General features: G+C 44.5%; 1 protein-coding gene and 2 long non-coding RNA genes across 3 annotated transcripts; 2 read left to right on the top strand and 1 right to left on the bottom strand.

The window, feature by feature from the left end:
• Positions 1 to 778: 778 nt before the first annotated feature.
• LOC101175601 (protein FAM160A1) lies at positions 779 to 24,605 on the bottom strand. The gene is made up of 21 exons (XM_004079630.4): positions 24,513 to 24,605; positions 21,920 to 21,976; positions 21,020 to 21,234; positions 19,895 to 20,087; positions 19,595 to 19,816; positions 18,886 to 19,048; positions 16,982 to 17,093; positions 14,395 to 14,496; positions 14,085 to 14,141; positions 13,919 to 14,005; positions 12,795 to 12,962; positions 12,632 to 12,711; positions 12,375 to 12,547; positions 12,197 to 12,308; positions 10,457 to 11,721; positions 8,272 to 8,450; positions 8,081 to 8,201; positions 3,845 to 6,624; positions 2,959 to 3,036; positions 1,983 to 2,051; positions 779 to 1,330 (listed from the first exon to the last, which is right to left on the bottom strand). The coding sequence occupies exons 3-18, from the start codon at positions 21,122 to 21,124 to the stop codon at positions 6,380 to 6,382; spliced, it is 3,384 nt and encodes a 1,127-aa protein (XP_004079678.1). The 5' UTR covers positions 21,125 to 21,234; positions 21,920 to 21,976; positions 24,513 to 24,605; the 3' UTR covers positions 779 to 1,330; positions 1,983 to 2,051; positions 2,959 to 3,036; positions 3,845 to 6,379.
• Positions 8,139 to 8,567, top strand: LOC111949267. The gene is made up of 2 exons (XR_002875285.1): positions 8,139 to 8,230; positions 8,323 to 8,567. It is a non-coding gene; the product is annotated as an uncharacterized LOC111949267 (long non-coding RNA).
• On the top strand, positions 18,507 to 24,656 carry LOC111949266. Its single transcript, XR_002875283.1, has 6 exons — positions 18,507 to 18,783; positions 18,898 to 19,065; positions 19,146 to 19,219; positions 23,684 to 23,739; positions 23,812 to 23,898; positions 24,570 to 24,656. It is a non-coding gene; the product is annotated as an uncharacterized LOC111949266 (long non-coding RNA).
• The last annotated feature ends 1,380 nt before the right edge of the window (positions 24,657 to 26,036 follow it).

Genomic DNA, 26,036 nt, shown 5'->3' with positions numbered 1-26,036 from the left:
CTTACCACACACACCACATTGGTACATTCCATTTTTTATTATGTCACTTGAGGTAGTCGTTTGAGCCTCGAGGGATCTAGAAGACACATCTGTGCTCCCCTTAAGATGCAGCTATTCCTCTTTACGACCTTCCACGGGTCCAGGCAACCCAAAAACCCGTACAGGTCAACCCCTGTACAGGTCTAAAAGACCACGGCTTACGCCAGCAATGCTTGCATGAAGTGCGTAGTGCATTTGTCCACATGATGCATAAGTGTCTGTGGGATGTCCACACAAAGATCTATCTAGTTGTGACAAAGACTTTTAAAACAGACTCAGGTGATGCAAGTACACCTCTGAAAAACCCACCAATCGTCACAGCACCTGAATACTCAACCACTAACCGCAGTTCTTGTACACCTGCTCAGTCCAAGAGTTGATAACGTTCCGGTAGACTTAGTTTTGGATGTCATTATCTTCATTTTATAAAGCAGACTTTTTTTTTGGCCTGTGACCATTAGAAAACAATGCTTGCCACAAAGTTCTGGACTTGTAAAATAAGTTCCTCATATTGTATTTGAAAGGAAAGGTCAGTCTGTCGTCTCTGATCATCCAAAATGGATTGTTTTGAATCCAGTTGAGAATCTTGGGTTTAGTTTGTGTCTTGGAAGCACACCAAAGGGCAGTTAGCAGTTCTAACAAGTGAGTTGTGTTTTTTAATCTTGTTGGGTGATGTTAGCTTCTCCTTTTTGCCGGCAATGTAGCACACTGGTGTGAAAATCACACTTTTAGACTTTTTATGTAATTCCCTTTTTTATTTACAGCTTCTATAGCAAATGTGCTTAAACAAGTTAGTAATTGAACAAGACAAAGCAAATGCTGAACAATAAATAACATTTAATGAAAATGCAGTTGGTTGCACGATGGCGCAGTGGTTTGCGCTCCTGCCTCGGTTCAAGTCTTGAGTGGGGGACCTGAAACAGAACACCAATGGGGGACCTTTCTGTGTGGAGTTTGCTTGTTAGGTTTTCTCTGGGGACTCCAGCTTCCTCCCACCGTCCAAAAACATGCTCCATTGGTTAATTGGTTACTCTACATTGGTGTGAATGTGAGCGTGCACGGGTGTGTGATTGTGGCCCTGCGACAGACTGGCGACCAGTCCAGGATGTCCCCTGCCTTCGCCGCGAGGGGCCGGGATAGGCTCTGGCAGCCCCATGACCCCGAAGGATTGAATGACAATGCCGTTTTTCCTAATGCTATGCTAGCAGGTACAAAGCGGCAGAAGCATAGAGCACGCAGATGTTAGCTTGGTGACCATCTCCAGCTGCAGCATTTTTAATCGGGGAATCCTCTGTTTGGAAAATAAAACACAAGAAAACCAAAATAAGACTCAATGAGAAAACAATGCGATAAATAATGTTGTAGCCTAAACTTGAAAGAAAATTGCCTTGAGAGTTCATTTGGAAGCTAAAGTACATCTGCTACCTATGGATGTTGTGAAAAAGTCAGTGGATGTCATACACGCATTGTTTATTTCACTTCACATGTTATAAAGATAGGAAGGGGATAGAGAAACACCCGACTTGGTGTTTTCCTTATAACGGTCTCAGGGTGTCTTACTTATTGGGGCCAAAAACTCCAAATTCTAAAAGAAAAACCTTTTCAATGTGGCATCAATGTCTGTGGGTATAAAAAGCTGATTTAGCCAGTCAGTCATTCCAAGTTCATCATTCAAACAAGCACGAACACCGATGTTGTATGTTCTGTGTAGATTTACGAAAAAATCTAGTCTTGCTTAGTTATTGTCTGTGGTTCTGAGACATGCCCAATTCAGCTTAAAAAGTTGTTCAGCCAGTGCGTCAAAGATTTTCACATAGTGTGACACCGTCTACATATTTCCATGTATCTGGATACATTTTTATTTTAGTTATCAAAAATATATATGGAGGAGGGGAACTATAATATAATAAAGCATTCAAAATACCACAAGTGGCAGCGGTTACCTGTATATTCTCGGCCGCTACCGATGTGTAGATCTTCATCATCACTGTTCTGCATGTATTCCAGAGTAACTGGGAGGTTAACACAATTACACTGTTATAGTTAAAACTGTAAAATACAAACAACAATGTACAGATTACTTCTTTCATCTGTGTAGATTCAGTTTTTCCTTCAACAAGGAGAGCTCTCACCGGTAAAAGCTGTTACAGACGTTCTTTAAACTACCGGAACTCTTTGAATGTTTAAGCAACTAATGTAATTCCTGTGGATTCTGACGCACATGATGATTGCAGCCCACTCTAATTGTGGAAGAGCGGAACGCCTCAGAACAACATCATGATGCTGGTGAGGAGCAGGAGACGACGTCGTCAAGCTGTCATTACAGCAAATGGTGGAAATACCCGTTATTGACACGATTAATATTGGGCAATCTTTGTTATTGTCTTAATATTTGGGGTGAAAAATATCAAACTAATGAAATCTGTGTTTCTTCTCATTCATTATTGGTAATATCAAAAGAAACTTGAACAAATGTCGTCAAAATTCAGACCAAATAGGAAAAACATTCATGTAAACATCAATGTCCCAACTTGTATATATAGTGTATGTATTTCTTGAGCTGTAACAAAATGGGGTTAATCCATAAAGACCCCAAACACAAAAATATGCCAGATGTCATGTAAATTACATGTAACTGTTAAAGACCTTTTAATCATAAATCTTTAGAGATATAATTTTTTTATAGATGTATAAAAAAATCTAGTCTTGTTTAGTTATTGTCTGTGGTTCTGAGACATGCCCAAATCAACACGAATAAGTTGCTCAGCCACTGCAGCAAAAATGTTCCCATAGTCTGACACCGTCTACATATTTCCTTGTATCCGGATACATTTTCATTTTAGATATCAAAAATGTGTAAGGAGTAGGGGAACTACAATATAAGAAACCATTCAAAATACCACAAGTAGCCGCGGTTACCTGTAGTTTCTTGGCCGCTACCGCTGAATGGATCTTCATCATCACTGTCCTCCATATGTACTGGAATGACCACAGTAACTGAAAGGTTGACAGATTTAAATTCTTTTAGTTATAAATGTAAAATACAAACAACAATGTACCGATTACTTCTTTCATCTGAGTAGATTCAGTTTTTCCTTCAACAAGCAGAACTCTCACCGGTAAAAGCTGTAACAGATATTCTTGAAACCACCGGAACTCTTTGAATGTTTAAGCAACTAATGTAATTCCTGTGGATTCTGATGCACAGATAAATGTGTTTCCAAAGTAAGTTGGAGTGAATGGACAAATACCTTCACTGATTGTCTGTTTGCCCTTTTTCAAATTCAAATAATTTAATATTTATTTGTTTGAAATCTGCTAATGAGCTGTGTCAGCTCAGTGAAACACTTGTCTTCCTTAGGCAGCAGTTTCATTCATTCATATGTAGGTTATAAAGAAAACACTAAGATAAAAAACAAGAGGGATAAATATTAGCATTGATCGTTAATTTCATCTTGAGCTCCCATTTTTGCTGCCAGCTCAGTGAGTGAGTCGGTCATTTTGATTCAAACCAGTTTGGATTATTTTTTGCATTTGGTTTTGTGTGAATTTTAGCATCCTCAGCCTTTTAACTTTTAGTTTTTAAAAATTTGACTTGAATTAACAAACACATGCATTTGTAAAAATGAAACTGTGACAAAGTTAAGACACGAATCAGTCAAAAATGCTAATAATAATTATAACTAAACAAAAAAAATGTTTTTGTTGTTTTTTACGATCTTGTTCTTCGGTCTGGAGCAAAGACGTTGAAAACCTATCATGCGCCCCCGCAGAGTAATGAAGTGAAGCATTTAGGAAGACTTACCCAGAGCCCACAGCAGCAGAGAGACCTTTAGCAGAGCCATCATCACCAGCTTCCCTCTGCAAAGTCCAGACGAGTGTCTGTCTTTGCGTGCACGACCCGGAGGGCTGAATAAGTACGACGCCGCGACAGGAACCAGGCAAACCACATGTGCAAACACATTAGAATCTGTTCCAGTTTACATTACTGCTCGACTACCGGTACATGTTTGACCTTTTCTCAAGCTGACACTCTCAGCTGTTTGATGACAACGTGCATCAATCGCACAAGAAAATCAGAACGAGACCAAGTATGATGATTGGGGTTAAAACGGGGCGTTTATTGCAGAGGAGAAGTTGTCTGAGCCGCTTCAATCAGCAGCAGCACGGCTCACATGTACCGGTGGGCTGTTCACAGATGATGTAACAGTACCTGCTTTGGGTTTTCACGCAACAGGAACACAAACAGGAAGACAGCGCCTACCACAGCATCTGACACTAAACAGGTCTTAGCCTCATGTTGAGTTCACCTCAAATCTCCTTGATTTGGTGAGTTCAGACATCTGACGTTGCTTTTTGACGTTTCCTGCATGTTACCAGTAAAACTAAACTAAGAATTGTTTTGCAATAACCTTGTTCTGTGGAGCTGATAAACAGCCGTTAATAAATTTGAATCTCAATCTGTATAAAATGCAACTGTCAAAGAAATTCAAATACATCAAACCACATAAGATGCAGGAATCTCCCTTAGGCCACAATGTCTAAAAAATGATTAAGAAATGATAACAAATTGGTTTAGAAGTGTCCAAATCAAAAACATGCCTACACTTCTTTAGTAATAAAGTTCTTTTAATGCGTTACCCAACATTTAATTAATGTCCCTTCAGTTCAAGGACATTAATATTCTGCTCATTGATGACTTTTGTTCAAACCAAAACTTTTGTTGAAACTAAAACTCTACATGATGATCCATAACCATGTAAATTTCTGACACATGCTAAGGTGGAGATTTACTGTGCAAACTTTGTGGAACTTCCTCAGCTTAACGCAGGAATATAGCTGAGACTACGGTCACATGTCCCAAAATGCCACCGCGAGCCAACCCAGATGCGAGTTTTTCAGCAAAAGGCATTTGTTGTTGGGGGGCGGCAGTCTCGTTTTTACAGCAGAGGTTTTAAGTAAAAGTTTTAATTTGACGGCGACCGGATAACTTTTTTGTCTTATGTCATTAGCCACCCAGGCACATTTGGAGGTTGCGGAGAGGCAGTCCAGGGACAGGGGTGGCAGGAAGGCAGAGGCGTGTTAAATGACTGATAGGAGGGTCTCCAAGGTCCCCCAATTGTTTGATGATCGGCTCATTTCAGAATGCCAGCCCCTGCCCCTGTGCAGTCGTCCCACTGCCACCTTCCGATTGTTAGAAATCGTACGGTAGCAGCGCAGGCGCTCGACGATGGCTGTTGACGTGGCCCAGGATCCCGGCCACCGTGGGTCCAAATGGAGAGATGACATTGATGCTGCACAAAAGTCATCATGGCGTTGTTAGCACCACAGCGACTCTGACACCTGTGGATTGATGAATTGATGCTGAGAAGAATACGAAGAAGGCAGAACTTAATGATTTCTTGGGAGACACATCTAACAATGTGTAAATCTTTAAATTGAAAAGATTAGATTGTAATGTGTCAAATCTGAGTTTTCGAATGACCAGTGGTTGTTCACTTTCAGATGTTCAAACTTAAAGAGCTTAGCTGTCTGGACAAAGCAGGAAGACTTCTGACCTCCTTTGTCCTACTTTTTCGGGGCAAGAACACGGATACTGGGCAAACATACAGATAATTTTACAGTTAAGTGTTTTTGTTTTTAGGTATTTCCATGCAGACAGTACCACTGTCTCTTGGCTCCATTTAGCAGAAAGTCACTTGCGTGTTTCAAAAGTTGGTTGAGTTTTTTGCTCAAATGTTCATTTGGAAGCAATAACATAGCAACGTTAAGTCAACCCCGTAACATCGGAGCTTTATATCCAGTGTTGACATTCTTTGACTATTGTAACTCTTCAACCGTTTAGACAACAACCTCAAATCCAGCAGATTCTGAAGCAGAGAAAGAAGCTCTGCGCTGATATGCAACACTTTACAATAGTGAAGCCTGTTACCTCTTACGGTAGGTCATAGAGGTTGTGTTATTTTGGCGTCACCGGCAACAGTTTAGGTGTTAAGAGGCTTAAGCCTTAGTCTGAACTGCCAAAATATCAAACTTGTAGACCACTCAGTGAACCCGTAGAGAGAAAATGTTCATGGACGGCCATACTGCAGGCAACAGATCTTAGAAAACACTTAAATAACGCGGAAGGGTAAGTAAGGGTGAGTTCGGTGAGACGCAGGAGTGTTGTACAGAGTTGAACTTTTTTTCAAGTTTTTTAGAAAACAGTAAATGATTTGCACTGATCCCACAAATACATAAAAACTTTAAAATAATCTCACATTTCATAAATAGAACCCAAAATCATGCAGGAAACATCTTCAAGTGGTGCCAGGAACTTTGGGAGAGTCTTCAGTCATGATTAGTCCCCCGACTCAAACTCCTCCCACCAGTCCGGTGTGATGCTTTGCTCCTGAGCGAAGGCCGCCAGCTCCTTCAGGAACTCGGCGAACATTACGATGGCAAACACCCGGCTCTTGGCATGTGGGGGAATGCTGGGGCAGGGGGGCAGGACACTGGGGGGCGGTAGAGGCAGGGCCTTCTTCAGGGAGCCGTTGGGAAGAGATGGACCCAGTACGATAAAACTGCCCTGAGACTCCAGGCACTCTGTGGGTCACGGGAGGAAGAAGACGAGGTTAGGAGGTTCCAACACCGTGCTTACACTAGACAGCAAGTCGGTGCTCCTTTATAGTCACTGTGTTGCTAAAGTATTTGAAGCCACGCCCATACACCCAGCAGATGTGGGACTCAGATAGTTGGACTCAACATCAGTCCAACTCTAGACCTTACTTGAAAAATGATTCAAAAACAAAGTAATTTTTTTTACATTTGCCAAAAGCTTGACAGTCTTAACATGAGGTCAAAACTGCTTTGGTCGACCATCTGTGGGGTTTCTCTAAGGACTCCGGTTTCCTCCTACAGTTCAATAACATGCTAGATAGGCTAACTCTAAATAGTCTGTTAGATGTCCATGTGTGTGACCCTGCAACAGACTAGTGACCTGTCATGGGTGTACCTATTGACCGTATATGAGAACTGGAGCGAGTGAGTGTGACGTCACCTTTAACCCTTGTGCTATCCTAGATGACACCCCCCCCCCCCCCTTACATTGACATGTTCTCCCTACCATGACAAAGGTGGAAAGATTTCATGTAATCCATGGACACCAGTGAGGATCGCAAATCATTGAAGAAAAAAGGTTCAGAGCACTGTCTAGTGGGTCTAGATGACCCAACTCCCAATGGTAAAGTGTCTAGGATACGATAACGGCTAGGAAATGGTTTACTTCAGACTCCAACCAAATGAAATCAATTGAGTCACCTTTTTTTTTTCCACAATACGGACGTTGCCGTGTTGGAACCAGAATTTGTCCAAAAGTGCTGCTTGGTCAGAGTCTGCGTTTCTAAGACAACCACTCTCACCAATTAGGAGTGAGCTTGTTGGAAGGCCACACCCCTACCACGTGTACCGGGCTACAAGTAAACTGTCAATCAAGCATTTTGAATGTTGGAGGTGGGGGCCAGCAGGCTCCACCTACTTTTATTGAAGCATCTGATTGGTCAGTTCATAACTTCAGCTACAGAAAAAGTATGAAGAAGAAAAAAGGATTATCAAAACAATAAGGGCAGCATATATAGATAGATGTCAATGGGATGTTGGCTTCTTGGAGCCAGCAGGTACTTCCTGCTTGGAATGCCAGAGGGGCATGGGTCACTCAATGGTTCCAGAAACCCCGTGACCCTGAAAGGGATGTATGGACGGACGGTCTCCCATCTTTTCGTGAAGAATGTTTTTCATTACAATGTGACCAATAGTTCTGCTCCATTCTATAAATATAGTCTAATGTGAAAGTAAGAGTTTGAAGTTATTGTTGCCATAAACTGTTGTTTTATTTGCGTGACTTCAGTCCATCTCTACATTGTTGCTTTGTGAGCATTATTCTGGATATGATTGAATAGCTGTCCTCTTCAGAAGATGAATTTATGCAGCATATAGTCAGAATGCTGATGTGAGCATTTTTTTCCCTTTGCTGCTCCTGTGTGGTTTCCCTCCGTTTGTTTACCTCTAAATTTGCAGTCTTGGTCTTTAGCCAGCAAGAACCTCCAGGCCTGAGTGACCAGGGCGGGGTAGTCCGGTCTGTCCTCCACATAACGCTCGATCTGAGCATGCACCGACACCAGCACCTACCATAAACGCACGCGTCATTGCACAGGTATCTATGGTTTACCGGAGGCAGGAGGAGCCGCGTGTTACCTGGTGAAGCGTGCGCACGCTGAGCTGACTGTGCGGCTCTGTGCTAAGCAGGAAGGACCGCAGAAGAGGTTGCGGGTACGACACCAGCTGGACCAGGATGCCCGTCAGCAGCAGGTTGACCGAGATGGAGTTTTCCAGAAGGTTCTCCAACCGGGACAATAGGACGCTGATAAAAGGACCTGAAAGACAGATTTACCCTCAGGTGATTTTCTATGGGTTCACACTGATTGAGAAAGTATTGCAGATTTTTTCAAACATTTGTATGATATTTCAACATTAAAGACAATCAAAATGGACTGTTAAATTTGATAAAGATAACCTCGCTAAACACAAACATTTACCTTAAAAGGAAATCAGCAGAGGTCTAGTGAAAATTAATAAAAGTATTTACCCTATAAACCTACAACAATACCAGCCCAGCCCACAACTCAAGAAGCAAAATTCTAGTGAACTTAAAACAGCATCATCATCTTTATCAGACCACTGGGAATGGTTTAAAAATAGATCAGAAGATGATCGCAGAGGGACTTTAAAGTTTCTGAAGGGTCAGATTATGTCCAGAAATCTCTGGTTCCTCTCATGATCTCCTAGATGAGTGTTTTGGCAGTGATCGGTCACTTATTGGGCGGCTCGATTCCTCCTCTGCCCACCCATGTGTGTTGTAGTGTGTACTGAACCCCACTCCCCACCCCATGGCGGCTCTTTCACCATCAGAGTATAAGTATCTAAAGCAATTTTAAGCCTTAAAGACAGCAGTAAGAAGCTAAAAGATGCTTATCATCTTTGTTAGTTTGTCTGACATCTGCCGCTAAAACCAATGTTATTTATCAGGTCTGATGGTAATCAGGCTGGGGTGTGGTTAGTGAAAGACTATAAACATATAGTTACCACAGCTCACTTATGATTTTTTACCAGGGCAACGCACATGGAGTCACGCCCATTAAAACTGTTTTGCGTGTTTTTGGTCTAAACTTTATTTGGATTGTAAATGTAAAGGCAGGAAATTTAAACCTTGTAAAGAGATAAAAAATTGTTTTTCCAGCTCTTTTTGCCGCTTTGTTATTTTATTTTTTACTATCCCAACTTTTTTTTTTGCCTCATCAGAGCCAGGGATGTCCCTATCAGGGGTTTTTGGCCCCAATCCAATTCGAGTCATTTGATTTGGAGTATCTGCCGATACCGAGTCCTGATTCAATACTTTTGCAACACATTTAAAAAAATTGAGCAAATGTAACAACAGATCCAGGTTTTCTCTAATTCTTATTTTGTCAACTTTCTTTTATCATTCAACACGTAAACAGAGCACTTCTGTGAAGCAGCTATTTGTTTTTTAATCCTGTTTTCCCAGAGCTTGCACTTTGTAGACGGCCCCTTGGCGGCCGTTCTCTCTGCCGTGTTTCCGCCGGCATCAGGAGACGCCGCTCCCATTAAAGACACAAAAACCAAAAGTTTTTTCTTTTAAAAAAGCCTTTGCAGGTCGTTGTTTGAGTTCAATCAAACCAATAGAGACACTTGCTGTCAGTTGAGAACCTTTATCAAGAGTATTTGAGCCCCAAAGTCAGAATCTTTCTGTGCGCCTCCTGCTCAAACTAACGCCACGTTCTGCCGCGTTATACGGCATTAAAATGTCGTGATCTGTTCGTGATATCCAGACTTCTAGTAGAGTATTTATCTGTATTAATAGGCTTTGACTAAATAACTTATCAAAATAATGAGAATTCTATAAATATCCAATCCCTGATCGGGATACAAAATCCGATTCCGATCAGGTCTGAAGCCATGTGGTCCGGCTGATCAGACCGGGGCATCCATAACCGGAGCTGTTGCTGGCGACCTCAAAATGACACCTGCTCTTTGAACTATTGTAGCTCTTCTACTGTTTACGCAATCAACGTAATTCCAAACAATCAGGACTTAGTTCTGGCTTTAAAAGCTACTTTTATTTGAGTGAGAATGTGTTGGAATTCTGTTTATTGCAAAAAATGGTCAAAGAGTAACTCAAAGAATGGCAACAATAGCACTAAAACTCCATTGTTAAAAGGTTGAGTCAAGAACACATTACTTATAGGCTTAAGGAAAAGATGGAATAAAAGGAACTTTACCATTAACTAGATCCTTTCCATCTTTATTACAATAAAGTTATGTTAAATTTTTGATTATACTTTTATCATGTATTCATACAGACCTGTACATGGAACTCCGTGTGTCCTGCTACCATTGGCAGAGCTACTCCTCTCCTCTTCCTTCTCCTCTTCCTCCTCCATGGTTTCTCCTTCCTCTTCCGCTTCTTCCCACAGGAAGTCAGTGCTAAACTCGTCCTCCTCCTTCAGTTTTTGCCTCAGCGCTTGGACACGCCTCTGAAATGTCTCATGATGGTCGTCCATGTCATCACAGTCTGGCTCCACCCCCAAAGAGTGCATGAGCTCACAGTACTGAGACAGGAAGCTGCTGTTTTTCGTGGCTTTGCTGCCGGGCGGATTTGGAGAAACGGGTGGGGTTTGTGGCTCACAGTGTCCGTTTGGCAAAGAGTTGGTGTCCAAGCAGAGATCGGACTGCGTGTTGTGGTTTAGCCCCATCTGCCGGGTTGTGTTCTCGCTGTTCTGCTTTAGCTGCTGTCTTTCTTCATCACAATCACCACTTTTGCCGATGATGTGATTCTTTACATTAAAGCTGTTTGTAAAGGGAGGTGGCTCCACCCGCTCAAGTATCGTCTCCAGTTCATCGTTTGCTTCATCGTTCCCGTAACCCTCACTCCTGGTAGTTATCTCATAATCTGTACTCTTCCTCCTCTCATCTCTCCCTTCATCTTCGCTCCTTCTTCGTGTCGACATGATACTGTTGACCGTCTCCATCACCGTCTTACCTTTTGTCGTTAACGCTGTTGATATTGTTGACCCAACATGGAGTCCTTTGGAGCTCCTCCCAGAGGCTTTCTGATTGGCTGCCCTCATTCGCTCCAAAACGGCTGACTTTGCATCCTTCCTGGCAACAAGGTCATAAACCTGAACGTCGTCCTGAAACTCCGACTCCTCCACGTACGAGCCGTGCACCAGCTTGGTCGCCGTGCGCTGCATCTCCTGGATGTATAGTGGTAGCACCTGCGGAGGGGTGGGGGAAAGCTTGCTCCCGCCAGACTCAGCTGCTTCACTCCCGCTGGGTAAACTCGGGGACGGCGACAAACACAGATCTTGACCTGCAAATATGTCGTCCCACTCCAGCTCCGAGGCGGAGCTGGCTCGTCCCGCCCGGTTGGAGACGGCTTCCAAAGAGGATGGAGTTGGGGAAAGAGCTGATGGTGGAGAAGTGATCACCAAAGAGAAGAGGGAGTCGCTCTTGATTCGGTGGATGAGTTCATCTTCATCCTCTATGTCGTCTCCCGGTGTGTCAGGTCGGTATTCTTGAGCCGGCGGGTCGGTGCCGTCATATGGAGCCGACCAGAACCGACAAGCTCTGGACACAAAAACGGCAAAGACAACCACTGAAAACGTTTCAACCAAAGGGCCGCACCATCATTTCCATTTCTAAAGCCCAGTCTGTTCACCATTTAACCACTAGGTGGCTCGTCACACTGTCAAGTCAATTACCAACCAGTTCAGTGTAAAGAGGCCAAATATAAATAGATACGTCTTAAAAGATGTCCATCCATCTTTAGAATCTTCTGACTCCCATTTGGGGTCATGGGGTTGTTGGAGCCTATCCCAGCTATTGTTAGGCAACAGGGCCACACAACCACACACTCTCACATGCACACATAGGGCAACTTAGAGACACCACATGGAAAGAGCCCAGCTGGGATTCAAACCAGAGCCTATTTGCTCTGCAGCAAGAGTGCTAAGAGAGCAACTCTTTGACCAAAACTATAACAAGGTAGGAACGAAACGAGACGGAGGGGTATTTGGGAGGGGTATTAGGACATCACGCTCACCTCTGAGCATTGGCGATGGTGTGGTGAGCGTCCCACAGGTAATGGAGGTAGTTGACGTCCATCAGGAAGTCGGAGGCGCGGCAGAAACCCACGCTGTCGGACACCGACAGATCTGAGGGGCGAGAGTTCAAATGAGCGTCTTTCTTAGGATCTACAGGTGTGTTTTGCCGGTTCTGACCTGCTCCTTTGGGCCAGTGAATGTGCTCCGACTGTGCGTTGGTGCTGTGGAGGTAAACTGGGCACCAGGAGGGCATGAGGAGCAGGAAGGAGGCGGCGCTGGACGAGTAGCAGTCCTTCTGCTTCAAGGAGCGGCGCTGCCTCCTGCTCAGGTGGCTGCAGGGGATCAGATACCTGCAGGGACAAAAAACAAAATGTGGCTCGTTGCTGCCCCCTGCTGGACAAAAACAGATGTTTTTCAAATGCTGCTAGGCTGACCTGAACACCAGCTGCAGCATCACATCTTCACAGAAGAGACCGATCAGAGTCCTGAACAGAGCCAGCGACACCGTCCCCAACTGCCAAGGCCACACACGAGTCAGAGGGCGGGGGGCCGGACGCGGAGTCACGCCCAAATGTCAAAATGTCACGGCGGACGTACCTGGAAGGGAGTGTTGACCCTGCTGATCAGCGTGTCCAGGATGTACACGTTGTCGTGCGTGTGCAGCAGGATGAAGGACAGGAAGGTCTGCAGGAGGGCGGGCTCAGAGATGGAGCGCAGGAACAGGTCCAGGTACGCCGTGGTGGTCATCACCTCCTCCACCGTCAGCTGAGCACACAGAGACTTTTTCAGTCTGAGACGCCGCGTTTATTAATGCTTTATGACCGAACATCAGTCAGGAAAATAACATCAGAGTGACCTGAAACCATCCAGAAAGAATAGAATCAAATGTTTTACTGTCATCAAAATTAAAGGTGATCATCATATCAAAGTGCATTAAGAAAAAAAAGAAAAACAAGATGACCATAATAAAAGTAAAAAATAAATGTATATACATTTCAAAATGCTTTAAACATGTATTTAATTTAAATGTATTTATTTCCTGTTTAGGTAAAGAAATTTCTAATAATCAACATCTATTTTTATGTTTGTAAATAACATTTTGAATTGATTTGCTCAGCTTTAGTGACATTTTGTGACCAGCAGGGTGCGCTGGAGACCACTAAACACTCTAACATCCGGCCTCCCAGAGTCCTCCTGTCGCACCCAAACTTTGAACAACAACAACACTAGAATGAATCTGATATTTGAACAAATATCAGAGCAACACATTTTTGTTTGTTTTTCGTTAAAATAAATTCAGAAGTTGGACACTAAAAAAAGGCAAAAGCTTAAAACGTTCCAAAAAAACAGCTTCCCTCTTTGACTATCGGAGAGTCAAAAACTCTAGAAATAATCTTTCAAATATGTATACATTTAAAAAAAATACTTGAAAAGTATCGGGCACAAATTCTGAAAATTCACACAACCACAAAACAGAAATGATTACAAAGAAGAATTTAGGACATATAGACAAAATGTTTTTTTCTTTAACTGCTTTATGTTTTCTAAAGGACATGATTCTTGGTGAGAATCACCGTCTCACCAAGTTCATGACGGGAGTCTCACCAAGTGAGACTCCCGTCATGAACGCTGAGGGTCTGGCTGAGCAAAGACGGAACGGAAGGTTCCCGCCTTTTTCTTTTTTCGTGGTGTGGTGCTTTCTTTCAGAGGAGGTGTGGTACCTTATGCAGGGCGGGAGCGAGCACCGGAACCAGGAACCCGTCGTAGATGTAGCCCAGTAGCTGGGACCGGATGGAGGGATGAGCCACCTGGTTCAGGGTCACAACAAGGATGGGCTCAAACTCAGAGCTTCATGGTGAAAAGGTGAGCTAGTGCGCCGGACGTTACCTTGGTAACGGCACTGCAGAAGTCCAGCGAGTGCAGGAAGTGGACCAGAGCTGGAACCTGTCGACCCAAACTTCTGTTACCCCCCATGAGTCACAGTCTAAATCCAGCTGTTATTTCTTTAAAATCCTCTTATTGGAGAAAAGCTTCTAAACTTTTACTGACTGTTTTTAGAAGTTGATATTAAAAAGATTTTTACTTCGACACATAAATATAAAAAAAAAGAACGACACCTCTACAGCTTTAGCAGCACTTTTGCCCAGACACATAAATACTTGTTGGCCCCCTGGAGTGACAGCGTCACCATGGTTACCTGCTGCCAGTCAGCAGGGTCCAAGCAGTGCCAGTCCTCACTGTAGACCTGCAGCCTGGTGGGGAGAGACGAGTACAGACCGGACAGACCTGTGGCCAGCACCTGTCCACAAACGCACACAAAAACACACACATTGTTCATGTTTTAGATTGAAGGGACTAAATGTTTGCTGAATCTTTAGTCCTGGTTCACGTCCCGTTTCTGCCCCCCAATGATTTCCGAGTTCAAATATCTGAACCTGGGGAAAACTTTGCGTTGCATCAACTAGTCAGGATATTCAGCTTTGTTTCACAGACACATGGAAGTACCGCTGATATTCATTCAGACGGCGCTCCTGCAGCAGACGGTGAAGCTCGCCGTACTGGGAGAGTCTCTGAATGATGACATGAACCCACATAGAATGCGTGATGTTTTTAGAGCTCTTTAAAATAAATAAACCTGATCTCCCAACGTCATCCGTGTTCTCGTTTGGCGGTAGCCCCTCCCACATGCGGTGGCAGCAGCAGGTTTATAAATACGCTTTTGGACAAACGTCTAGCAAGCGATTTTGACGGCCATCAAAACCGAGGCGGAGGACACAAAGTCTCTCAATTCCATTAGATGTGAACATAGCAGAACCTTTATCCTACTTGAAACATTAGTTTCATTTCTAGTTGGTAACTGAAGGGTGGAGACCAAACTTTGAGCTCTACCTGAAAACTCAACCTGAACTCATGACTTGAGCTGGTTTTGCGACTAGAGACTTGAATTTATAATTTGATTCTCAAGATCTGACTCAATGTATGAGTGACAGCAAACAAAGACTTTTCCTCGAAGGGCCCATATCATTCTATTCTGAAGCCTTTTAGAGTCAACTATATCTCTATATATGATCATATGTTACCTTTGGAACACTAGAGAACAAATTTTTATTGTGAAATATTCACAAATGTTTTACGAGTCCTTTTTTTTTCTACCCAGAAGTAAGACGATTCGCTCACTGAGGCTCCGCCTTCCGCTCCATGTGGGTCCCGCCGTAACATAAAGTTAACCTAGAGTCGGCTTGGCAGCGTGTCTGCGTCTCACCCACGAAAACAAACAACATCAGAACTTTTGCAAAGATGGATGTGCGAATTATGCAATGAAAGCATTTAGCCGATCACCGCTAGCTCCACGGAGAGAGTGGGCGTATGTGTTACTCTGGGGGCGGAGCTGGCAGCGTAGACTCTTCCTGGAAGGGGCGGTTCCTCACTTTGTGACGTAACAATGTGAGAACCCAGTCGTTTCCGTGGGTTGGGTGGGGCTGGTGCTCAGAGATCAGATTTTTAGAGGAATGTTCAGAAATGAATGGATGAAAATATCACTTTGGGGTTGTTTTGTTGTGAGGAATTTACATTATTTATGAAAGAGTACTGAAGGAAAACACTGGATAAAGGCGTGGTCGAGCATTTGAACCTTATTGGTTTGAATAAAAGCAGATATGCAGTCCAGTTGGTTCTGGTCTGGTTCTGATCCGTCTAGATTTAAGCTTCCTTTGGCTTATAAAGGCTGGACGTTTCATCGTCATCGGGATCCTCTCGGGTCTGAACAGCAGCCGACCGCATCAGCTGACTTAGTGGTCAACAGCTGCAGTCTGGACTCTCATCACGGGCCGTCCAATGAGGAGCGGCGTTGTTAATCCCTCTGCGAGGACGGACCAGTCTCACGCTGGTTTACTAATCTGCTCTCCTCTGACAGATTGAGGTCAGGCAGTGTTTGTGGGTTTAGGGCCGACACGCACAGGTGGCACGTGCTGGGCGCTCTTTCATCTCCCCCACATGTGTCCTTTCAAACCCATGACTTAACGCAGGGGGGCGGGGCTTAAAATTAAACTGCAACAAGGCCTCTTCTTCTTCTGCTTCCAGTTTAGAAATCCTGCTTTCATTAAATGCATGATCTTTGCGGAACTTCTTTTGTTTTGCTCTTGCAGGTTATGCCAACGCCCCCTCATAAACTCAAGCCTTTGTTACATAACATCCCATAATAGGATTAAAGCACAGGGGGCAGATGAACGGGGGGAGGAGAGGAGGAACCTCATACATCTACACCAGGGGTCTGGAAGTTCTGAGCCACATGCGTCTCTTTGATTAAAGAAAAAGAAAATGTTTTTCTTTTTAAATAGTAGCATAATTTTCAGACCATGTGGAGCATCAAGTGAAACATAAACCTCAAATAAGTCCAAATTTACTCAACTAACAGTTGAATCACAGTACGTATCACTCCACCAGGCTCCTGACTACAGTACCCATGATGCTCCAGCAATCCATCAAGCAGTGAGGCTTCATAGTTCACCCATTGACTGTATCTGTTAACTGGACCGAAGGAGCGTGATGTCATCAGTAGAAAAAGGTTTAAATAAAGTCCATTCAGTCTCCATTTTTTATGATGCGGATGCCGCCATGTTGGAACCTAATAATAACAATAACATGTTTGCAAAGCTGTTTCGTACTGTGACTGAATGAACTCTGTTTATACAATTTATTTGTGGTCAGGTAAGATTGTAAAAGCTGAGAATAATGAGCAATGATGTTCCCATGATGCAATGTGGTCAGGAGGATGGCTGGCTCACCGGGCAGAAGTAGGTGTTGTCAGCGATGTGCTGAGCGACTCGTTGCTCCGACGCCGACAGAGACATGATGAGCAGCAGAGCCTCTCTGGCCTGATGGCCCACCAGACCCTGGCTGGAGCAGAGAGAAGACCTGTGACCCCACAGAATGCCTGGACCACCACCTCACAACCACCGACCCAAACTAAGGCTCCTCAGCTTTGGGCTGGTTTCGGGAATTTGATCACTTTCCCTGCAAGTTTGCCCCCAAATTCTTCCTATGGAAACTGCTGGAAGCAGTTCTGGGACTGGATACTGGAGGAGGTGGAGGACTGCCTCATGTTGGGGGTTGTTGGCTGGATGGTGGTACTTTCACAAAGGCTAACATTGTGAAAGACTGTCACACAACCACTACACACTTATGCAGACGACAACTGGTCCTACGTGAATATTTACGTGGAAAGAGTGAGAAAAGATGCATCATGAATGAACCACGTGAAAACCACGGAAGTACAAGTAAACCACGCAAAGAACACGTAAGTTGACGTTAAAGCCACATCTGGCCCAAAATTCCTGCTACCGCTACAACATTTGAACGCGATATGTGCGCCGTATCCCTTGTGCTATCTTCTGGGGTCCAGATGACCCCACTACCAACATTAATGTGCCAAGACATGTTAACTTTGGGAATGGGGTCATCTGGACCCCACAAGATAGCTTAGACAACGTTATACAGCGCGAAAAGTCTGTTAGACTTTAGTAGAACGGCCGTGGAAAGCCACAAATTTGTGTCTGAATCTCACAAAAAAGTACGCGCAACTGCGAAAGATTTATGTAATAATTGTGTATAAACTACATAAAAAACACGTAATAATGAAATAAAGTTCTTAGGGTCTGTAGTTACTAACTGCCTTCGTGGTTCTTTTATCAGACACAGGTCATGCTCAAAAATCGCTGACATGTTTCGACGGACGCGTTCCGTGTCGTCATCAGGTGGTTGTGTGTGACGTACGTAAAAACAGTTGATTGTCACTGAGGGGAAGTGACCTGTCAGACTTTGTCAGGTGACTCCACCCCTTTCGGTACACCAAAAAGACAAGTTAGAGCAAAGCAATTAATGCAACGTCATTTACGAAATCCCACGTCATACCTGCAATACAACATGCATCGGAGAAACGGGACGCACCTTCATCACAAGAAAAATAGAACACTAGAAGGAATGTAAAAAGGAAACAGGGAAGAGACAAACAAGAGGAAGACGTCAACAGGCAACATGAAGTCAGCCATAACAAGCCACTGCAAGCGGGAAAACCACATCATGGACTGCGAAAAGGCCAAAGTCCTCAGCACTGAAGACGACAGACACCGCAGACGGATCATGCAGGCGGTGGAGATACCAAAGCCCATACTTCCATGAACCGTGTTAAGGGGCCTTCCTGCTCTCTCACACCTGGAGCAACATCCTCCAGCAGAAAACGGACATCAAGGGGCGGAGTCACTTGTCAAAGTCAATTGTTTTATATACGTCACGCACCAACCACCTGATGACGACTCTGACGAAGACGGAAGACGTCCGTCAAAACATGTCAACGATGCTAAAACACAACCGTGTCTGATAACAGAAGAAACACAAAGTCAAATACAACTTTATTCTCAAGCGGCCAAAAATGTTGAACAACTCAAAAGTGAATTCAACTAAATTCCTGTCGGCTGAAACCCTCGATGGAAATCTGCGCACATCGACGAATGACGAACGAAAGAAACACTCGTGCATTACGCATGGATCACGAAAGAACGACATTTTATACGTGGAAAATGCTCAAAAGGTACGTAGTGGCTGTTTGACACGCCCCTAAGGTAGAGGATTCCTCCTTAACAAGTAATCTGTAATGAATTACTGTTTGGAATAGGAGTATTTGTGTCTGTACCGGTGGATGTAGGGTATCAACAGGGAGAAGAGCAGGAAGTTGGCGGCTCCCTGGTCCTCACTGCTGTGGAAGAACAGCTCCAGCACCGACGGGTCTTTGACCAGAGCCGCACACAGTTGGTTCAGCAGCAGGACGAGCTCCGCCTCCACCACGCTGCCGCTGTCTGCAGGGAGGAGACGGGTGAGGTTCGCTCGCATCCCGGTCAAACAGAAGCACATCAAAACGACGGAGCTCTTTGGAAAGTGTCTGATTCCCTGCAGGAGGAGGACGGCTCACCGCCGGCTAAGGCTGGGCTGATCGATCTGAGTCTCGGAAGTATCAGTACCAGAAGGAAGTATGGATACTACTGCTTTTGATACTTTTGTTGCAGTAAAGACCTTGAATTTAACTACAAAGTTCACCAAAGATCAGCGTCTGTCTCCTGTGTTGCCAGATTGGGCAAAAAGCAGCCCAATTTCAGCAACACCATTTAAATGTGACACTAGTTATTGTTTCCTTTCTTAATATTGTAGTATGTTATTATTAACATACATGTTCTATGTTTGATGCATGTAATTAGATAACAAACATCTCTGTCTTGTGTTTTGTAATACATTTAATTAACAAAAAATCCCCAAAGTAATCAAACATTTCAAGAAAAAGTATTGGCGATACCAGGCCGGTAACTACATGGATCGATACCAGAGTTCCCAGCCCCGCCCACTCCTACCGGCAGCGGCTCCGGCGCAGGAGGCGAGCAGCATCATGAGCGGCCGCAGCACGGGCTTGTGGTGCAGCAGCGGCTGCTTGGCCTGCGACAGCAGCATCTGGTACATCCTCAGCTGCTCCAGCTTCATGTCCTCGGTGAACTGCCTCCTCAGGCTCCACAGGAACAGCCTCTCCATCACGCCCTCCAGAACCACCAACTCCAGGATGGGACCCATGGCTCCTCCTGGGGGCCACAGAACCACAGAGTTAGGAACCCGCGGCGGCCAGAACCCGCGGAGAGGCCGGCTTCACCCGCTCCCACCTCTGCCCGCCTCCTCCTCCATGAGCAGGAACAGCATGTGTTCCACGTAGTTTTGCACGGCGCTCGCCTCGTCCGCCGGGATGGGGCCGAGACGCGGAGCCCCGGATCCGCCGCCGCCATGGTGACCGGAGAGGAAGCTGAAGGCGCCGGAGCTGCAGCGGCTCGGCTCGTGCTTTTCCAGAATCCTGGCAACCTGGTCCAAAGAAAAACCTCATGGCAGCAGTTATGGAGACGCAGGAAACGGGACAACCGGGACGCACACACACACGGACACACACACACACACGGGGAGAAAACACACACACATGCAGAGAGAAAACACATGGAGAGAAAACACACACACAAACAGAGAAAAGACACACACACATACATGCTCTCACGGAGAAAAAACACGCACACACACACATGCAGAGAAAACACACATACGGAGAAAAAACACACGTGGAGAGAAAACACGCACACACACAGAAAACACACACAAACATAAAGAGAAAAAACACACACACACAGAAAACACACACACATGCAGAGAAACACACATGCATACACAGGAAAACACACACATACGCACATTGATGTGCATATAAAGACACAAACGCACAGACATGAAACACTTGTGCACATGGACGAGCAAACACACACACACACACACATATAAACACTACCCCACACAAACGCACATACTTGTGCGCATTCACACACAGAAACATGTTTATATGCGGACACGCACATACACACAGAAACACGCACACATACACACTCACATGTGTTCATATGTACATTTATACACGCACACATATATGCAAATACACACATAAACACAGACATGTCCATGGAAACATACAAATGCACGCAGTCGCAAAAGTACATTCAAAAACACATGCATGCACATGTATGTGCACAAACACATGCAAATAAACACACACATCCAAACATAGCATGAACAAAAAAACACACATACTTACGCACACAAATGCACAATTACATGAACACACATTTACACAACAGACACTGCACCCACATGAAGACATGCATAAACACATATTTTACACACACATATTATGCTCCCATAAAAACACACACATCCATTCACACGCATGCACACACACTAAGGTGCACCGTTACCTGAGCCCAGTGGTTCCTGAACACGATCATGCAGGTCTCCGGGTCCACTCCTCTTAAGGTGAGGGACTTCTTCCGGTTGCCCCCGGCAACCACAGAGGCCATCATCCTGGGAGGCTGCTAACGCCGTCTCCAGCTGTGTGTGAGGCGCCGTCCTCAGATGCTGAGGTCACATGGCTGTCCCAGTCCAGAACTGATCCTGATGGACAGCTGTCAGTCTGAAAGACAAAGTCCAGACGTCAAAGTGTGGACCTGAAACTTTCCCATCAGGCCTCGGGGGGCAAATGTCCCGCAGGTGTTAGCTGCTAAACCTCCAGCATCAGCAGCATAAAACATCACGGGAGGCCTGAGCCTCAACCAGAAGCGTTCACCGTGAGGGCGGGGCTGCACCGCGGCACTGATTCCGACACAACGAGGCTATTTCTGCCCCGCGTCCTTTGAGCTTCACTTCCTTCCAGGTGGCTGCAGGTTTTCACTTTGTTTAATTCATTCTGGAAATCAGCTTTGCTGCTGCAGGAATGTAATCCCAGCAGAGACGTTCATCTGATGACTTTCTTTAAAGAAGTGAACTTTGATCCAACAAGGAAAGTTGTCAAAGTTCAAAAAGGAAGTTTGATGACTGCGTTACTTTCTCCACAAACACACACTTGGGATTGTGTTGCGTTTGTTTCAGGTGTGGGGCGTTTCATAGATACTCTTTTAATTCTGAGGGATTATTTCCGGATTAGCTGGCTGGCGTGCGTCCCAGCGCGGCAGCGCTTTGTGTGTTTGGAAGTGGAGCTGCAGGAGGAAATGAGGCTTCAGAGCTGCAAACAGGAAATCATGGAAAGGCTCCTTCCTGGGCGTTCCAGGAAATTCCAGGATCCTCCTGGAGGTCCTTGAGGCCTGTCTGCAGAGTCTTACCTCTGTGCTGCTGCTGCCGCTGCGGCGCCATGGACACGCGTCCTGCCGCCTCTTGACCTTAAACGAGACAGAGGCGGGTTTCAAACACTGTTCCCACTGAAGTCTGCAGCTCAGATTCCTGCAGAAAGCTGGAGATCTTCATCAGGAGAGGAAGACTGTGACCACAGACTGATAACAGGATGATGACTTCCTGAGTGAGAGGAGGAGCTCACAGACGGACGGCTCCGCTCCACAAACACACACAGTGAATGGAGACGATGACCGCTGCTGAACTCTGAGTTCAAAAGATCAGATCAATGTGGAGAAGCTGAGAGAAAGAGAGAGAGAGAGAGAGAGAGACAGAACGCACGCCGCCTCACCTGAGACGTCTGGACCTTCAGGCTGTGTGTGGCTCTATGTGTGTGTTTATGTGTGTGTTTATGTATATTTGTAAATGTTAACTGTGTGTGTTTATGTGTGCTTAAATATGTCCGTTCTTTGTGTTTTTGTCAGGTGTATTCATGCGTGTACTGTCTTAAAAAAATGTGTTTGTGTATTTTTTATATGTGTGTGTGTCTTGTGTAACACTTTTTTTTTTGCACATGTTGGGATGTTTGCACATGTTTGTTTGTGTGTTGTGTCACATGTGTGTTTTGTCCCAAGTGTGTGTGTTATGTGTGTGCTTTGCGTTACATTAGTGTGTTTTGTCACATGTGTGTGATTGTGTTTTGGCATGTGTGTGTTTTGTGACAGTGTGTATGTGTGTGTTATTTGTGTGTGTTTGCGTGACATGTGTGTGTTTTATTATACGTGTGTGTGTGTGTGTTTCTTGTTACCTGGGTGTGTTTTGCGTTGTGTTACATGTGTGTGTTTTATGTTACGTGTGTGTTTTGTGATATGTGCGTGTGTGTGTTTCGTGTTATATGTGTGTTGTGTAATGTTTGTGTGTTTAATGTTGCATATGTGTATTTTGTGATGTATGTGTGTTGTGTTACATGTATGTGTTTTATGTTACGTGTGTGTGTGTTTTGTTATGTGTGTTTTGTGTTACATGTTTGTTTTGTGATATGTGTGTGTTGTGTTACGTGTGTGTGATTGTGTTGTGTTACATGTGTGTGTTTTATGTTACGTGTGTGTGTGTTTTGTTATGTGTGTTTTGTGTTACATGTTTGTTTTGTGATATGTGTGTGTTGTGTTACGTGTGTGTGATTGTGTTGTGTTACATGTGTGTGTTTTATGTTACGTGTGTGTGTAATGTTGCATGTTTGTGTTTTGCGTGTGTGTGTTACGTGTGTGTATTTTGTGTTATATGTGTTGTGTTACATGTGTGTGTGTTGCATGACATGTGTGTGTGTGTTTTGTGTTATATGTGTGTTGTGTTACGTGTGTGTGATTGTGTTGCGTGACATGTGTGTGTTTTGTGTTTCGTGTTACCTGGATGTATTTTGTGTTAAATGTGTGTTGTGTTACGTGTGTGATTGTGTTGCATGTGTGTGTTTGTGTGTTGTCCTCATCGTCCGTCCACAGACAGAAAAACAAAGGTGTTTGTAAATCAGTGGATAATCTGAGACGACGTGATGTTTAATCCCAGACGGCTGATGACATCACAGTCCAGGATTAAAACACACAGATTGACCTGAAATCCTGAACCATTCCACTGGAACATGATGGAAAGGAGGCCGATGCTTTTTATTCCTGTTTCATGTTGTTCTAATCTGTCAGATGAACTAAGAAAACCTAAAATCGAGGAATAAAAACGTAAATCATCTGTTGGTTCTCCTGCAGGAGGAGGAACCTCCCACTGCTGACTTGTTCATTGATGTGTTTCTGCTGTTGAAAATGTAGGAAAACATATTTATATATTTGTATTATCACTACAATTCTATGAAGTTCTGCTGATGTTCTTCCCACAGCGGTCCTGTTAACGTTAACGAGGTGGAGACGTTCTCCAGGAACCTGCAGGCCTCCAGATTTCATCCTCATGCAGTCAAAACTCTGAGGTGAGCTCTGACTTTTATTTCCTCCGTGTGTCTGCAGACTAAACATGCTTTTGTCTGCAAAACATTTGTCAATAAAGTTTGCAGAAGAATTTTTGACAGATCTGAGCGTCAGATTGGAAAGAGTGGTCGGGATGAAAAAAAAAAAAGCTAAAAGTTTTGATGTTTGGAGAAGTTCAGAGGTCAAAAAAACCCGATTTTACGACAACGAGGAAGTGTTAAAAGCATCCCTGACAGTAAAATCCAGGATTTGATCAGGTTGAAGGGGGGGGGGGGGGGGGGGGGTCTGAACGCAGTCCAACCTTTAGGTCACTGGATGCTGCAGCTCCGAAGCACAGCGGACCTTTCAAAATAAAACACTTTCTATTGTTTACTTATTTCTAAAATCTGCTGCTTTGGGGATTTTTTAATGAAAAAAACTTTCATTTAGCAAAGAATTATTTTCTAAATATTTAACTGAAATTAAAAAATGTCTTCTGGTTGTTTTTTAACTTTTCTCCTAATGTTATTTTGTTTTTTATTTTTAGTAGCAGACCCAGACTAAACTGCGTTCGTGACATATTTTTCATATTTCTGAAGGGCTGGTCAAACCAGCAGTGGGATTACAGGTTTCTTACCTCTGTGGCTCTTTGGACCGGAGGTTCGAACCGAACTTCTTCTTTTTTCTCCCGCAGTTCTGTGAAAAAGCTTTAAATCCGGGCCTTTAGCTGGTTCTGTTGGACCTGTGAACCGGATCTTCAGAGCGCCGACCTGTCCCCGAGGCTCTGAGCGGCTCAGCTGTCAATCAGACTGCCGCTGGCCCAGAGGCCCCGCCCCCTGTGTCATTAGGCCCCGCCTCTGTCGGCACAAGGCCCGCGTGAGGGAGGAGAACAGCTGATCGCTGTAAACAGGGGAACTGATTTTTCTTTAACAATTTTTTATACTTTTAAAAAAACGTTTTGGTAAGTTATTAATTATTCCTCAAAATAAAAGCCTATTAAAACAAAATAAGGAGAAATATTCATTTTATCACAAGTTGCCTGTTTTAAGAACTGTTTCATTTAAACAAATGTTGCTCAAATATAACATACCCCTTTAAAATGCGATTCACACAAAAAAAACGTGTGTACTTCCAGTAGTCTGGAATACTGTTATGTTCTTACATAATTACTATAAAATATTCATTTTAGGATAAAGATGTAAAAACACGTGACTTCAAACAAGCGTTGTTTGCCACATAGATTCAGGCCCCTCTTTAGTACACACAGTCCAACACACACACACACAAACACCACACAAGGGAGGTGGGACCTCTGATCTTCTGTCCTCTACCCCATCCATGGAGGGGGGGTACCGGGCCCTCGGCAGTGGCGGTGTCCCTTGGGTGCTGGCTTCCTGGGCCCGGCAGCCCTCTCTATGCGGGGAGAGGGATCCCTGAGATCCCCTGAGGGGGTCCGTGTCCCTGTGGGTTCTGGTTCTGGTCCTTGTCCTCGCGCGCTGGGCCTTCTCCAAAATCCCAGCAGTGGGTGAGGCTGGCCGGGCCACCTTCACAACTTCTTGGGGACCCCCACTTCTCCCCCTGCCCTGCTCTCTCCTGCACCCCCCGCAGGGTGGGTGGCTGCCTGGAACATGGGGCGAGTCTCCCCTGGGGCCTTGGCTCGTGCCTGTGGTTGGGTTGGGGGGATACTCAGAACTCCTGGGTGGTGGTGGGCTGCTCGTCTGGGGCTGGGGGGGGGGGGGGGGGGGGCTTTCACTGAAATGCCTCACATGTGTTGGTTTAGTATGCGTGTGTGCTGCAGTTGTGTTGTGTTCATGTTGACATGTTTGCATGTGATCATTTCTTAAGCCAACAGGGATGTTGGTAACACACAGTGTGTGGGCAGGCCACGCCCCTTTTAGATCAACCTTTACTCCTAATGATGATAAACTTACAAATATATTTAATATGAATAAAGTTTGGTCTAAATTACAAAAGGGGTTTATTCAAATATACCTCTGGTGTGTCAGAAGATTCATAACCTCCTGTTGTAACAGTAAAATAACACAAGAGGCCTTCAGCTCTCATCTGTACGCTCAGCTGTTGGACAGGACCAGTTTAGAAAAAGAATTATTTTTAAATGAATATTAATGATGTTTATTTTTATTTGTTATTTCTATACCCT

The sequence above is a fragment of the Oryzias latipes genome, chromosome 18, assembly GCF_002234675.1.
Source record: "Oryzias latipes chromosome 18, ASM223467v1".
In the NCBI taxonomy this organism is placed as follows: domain Eukaryota; kingdom Metazoa; phylum Chordata; class Actinopteri; order Beloniformes; family Adrianichthyidae; genus Oryzias; species Oryzias latipes.
This window is presented reverse-complemented; position numbering and strand designations above follow the sequence as displayed.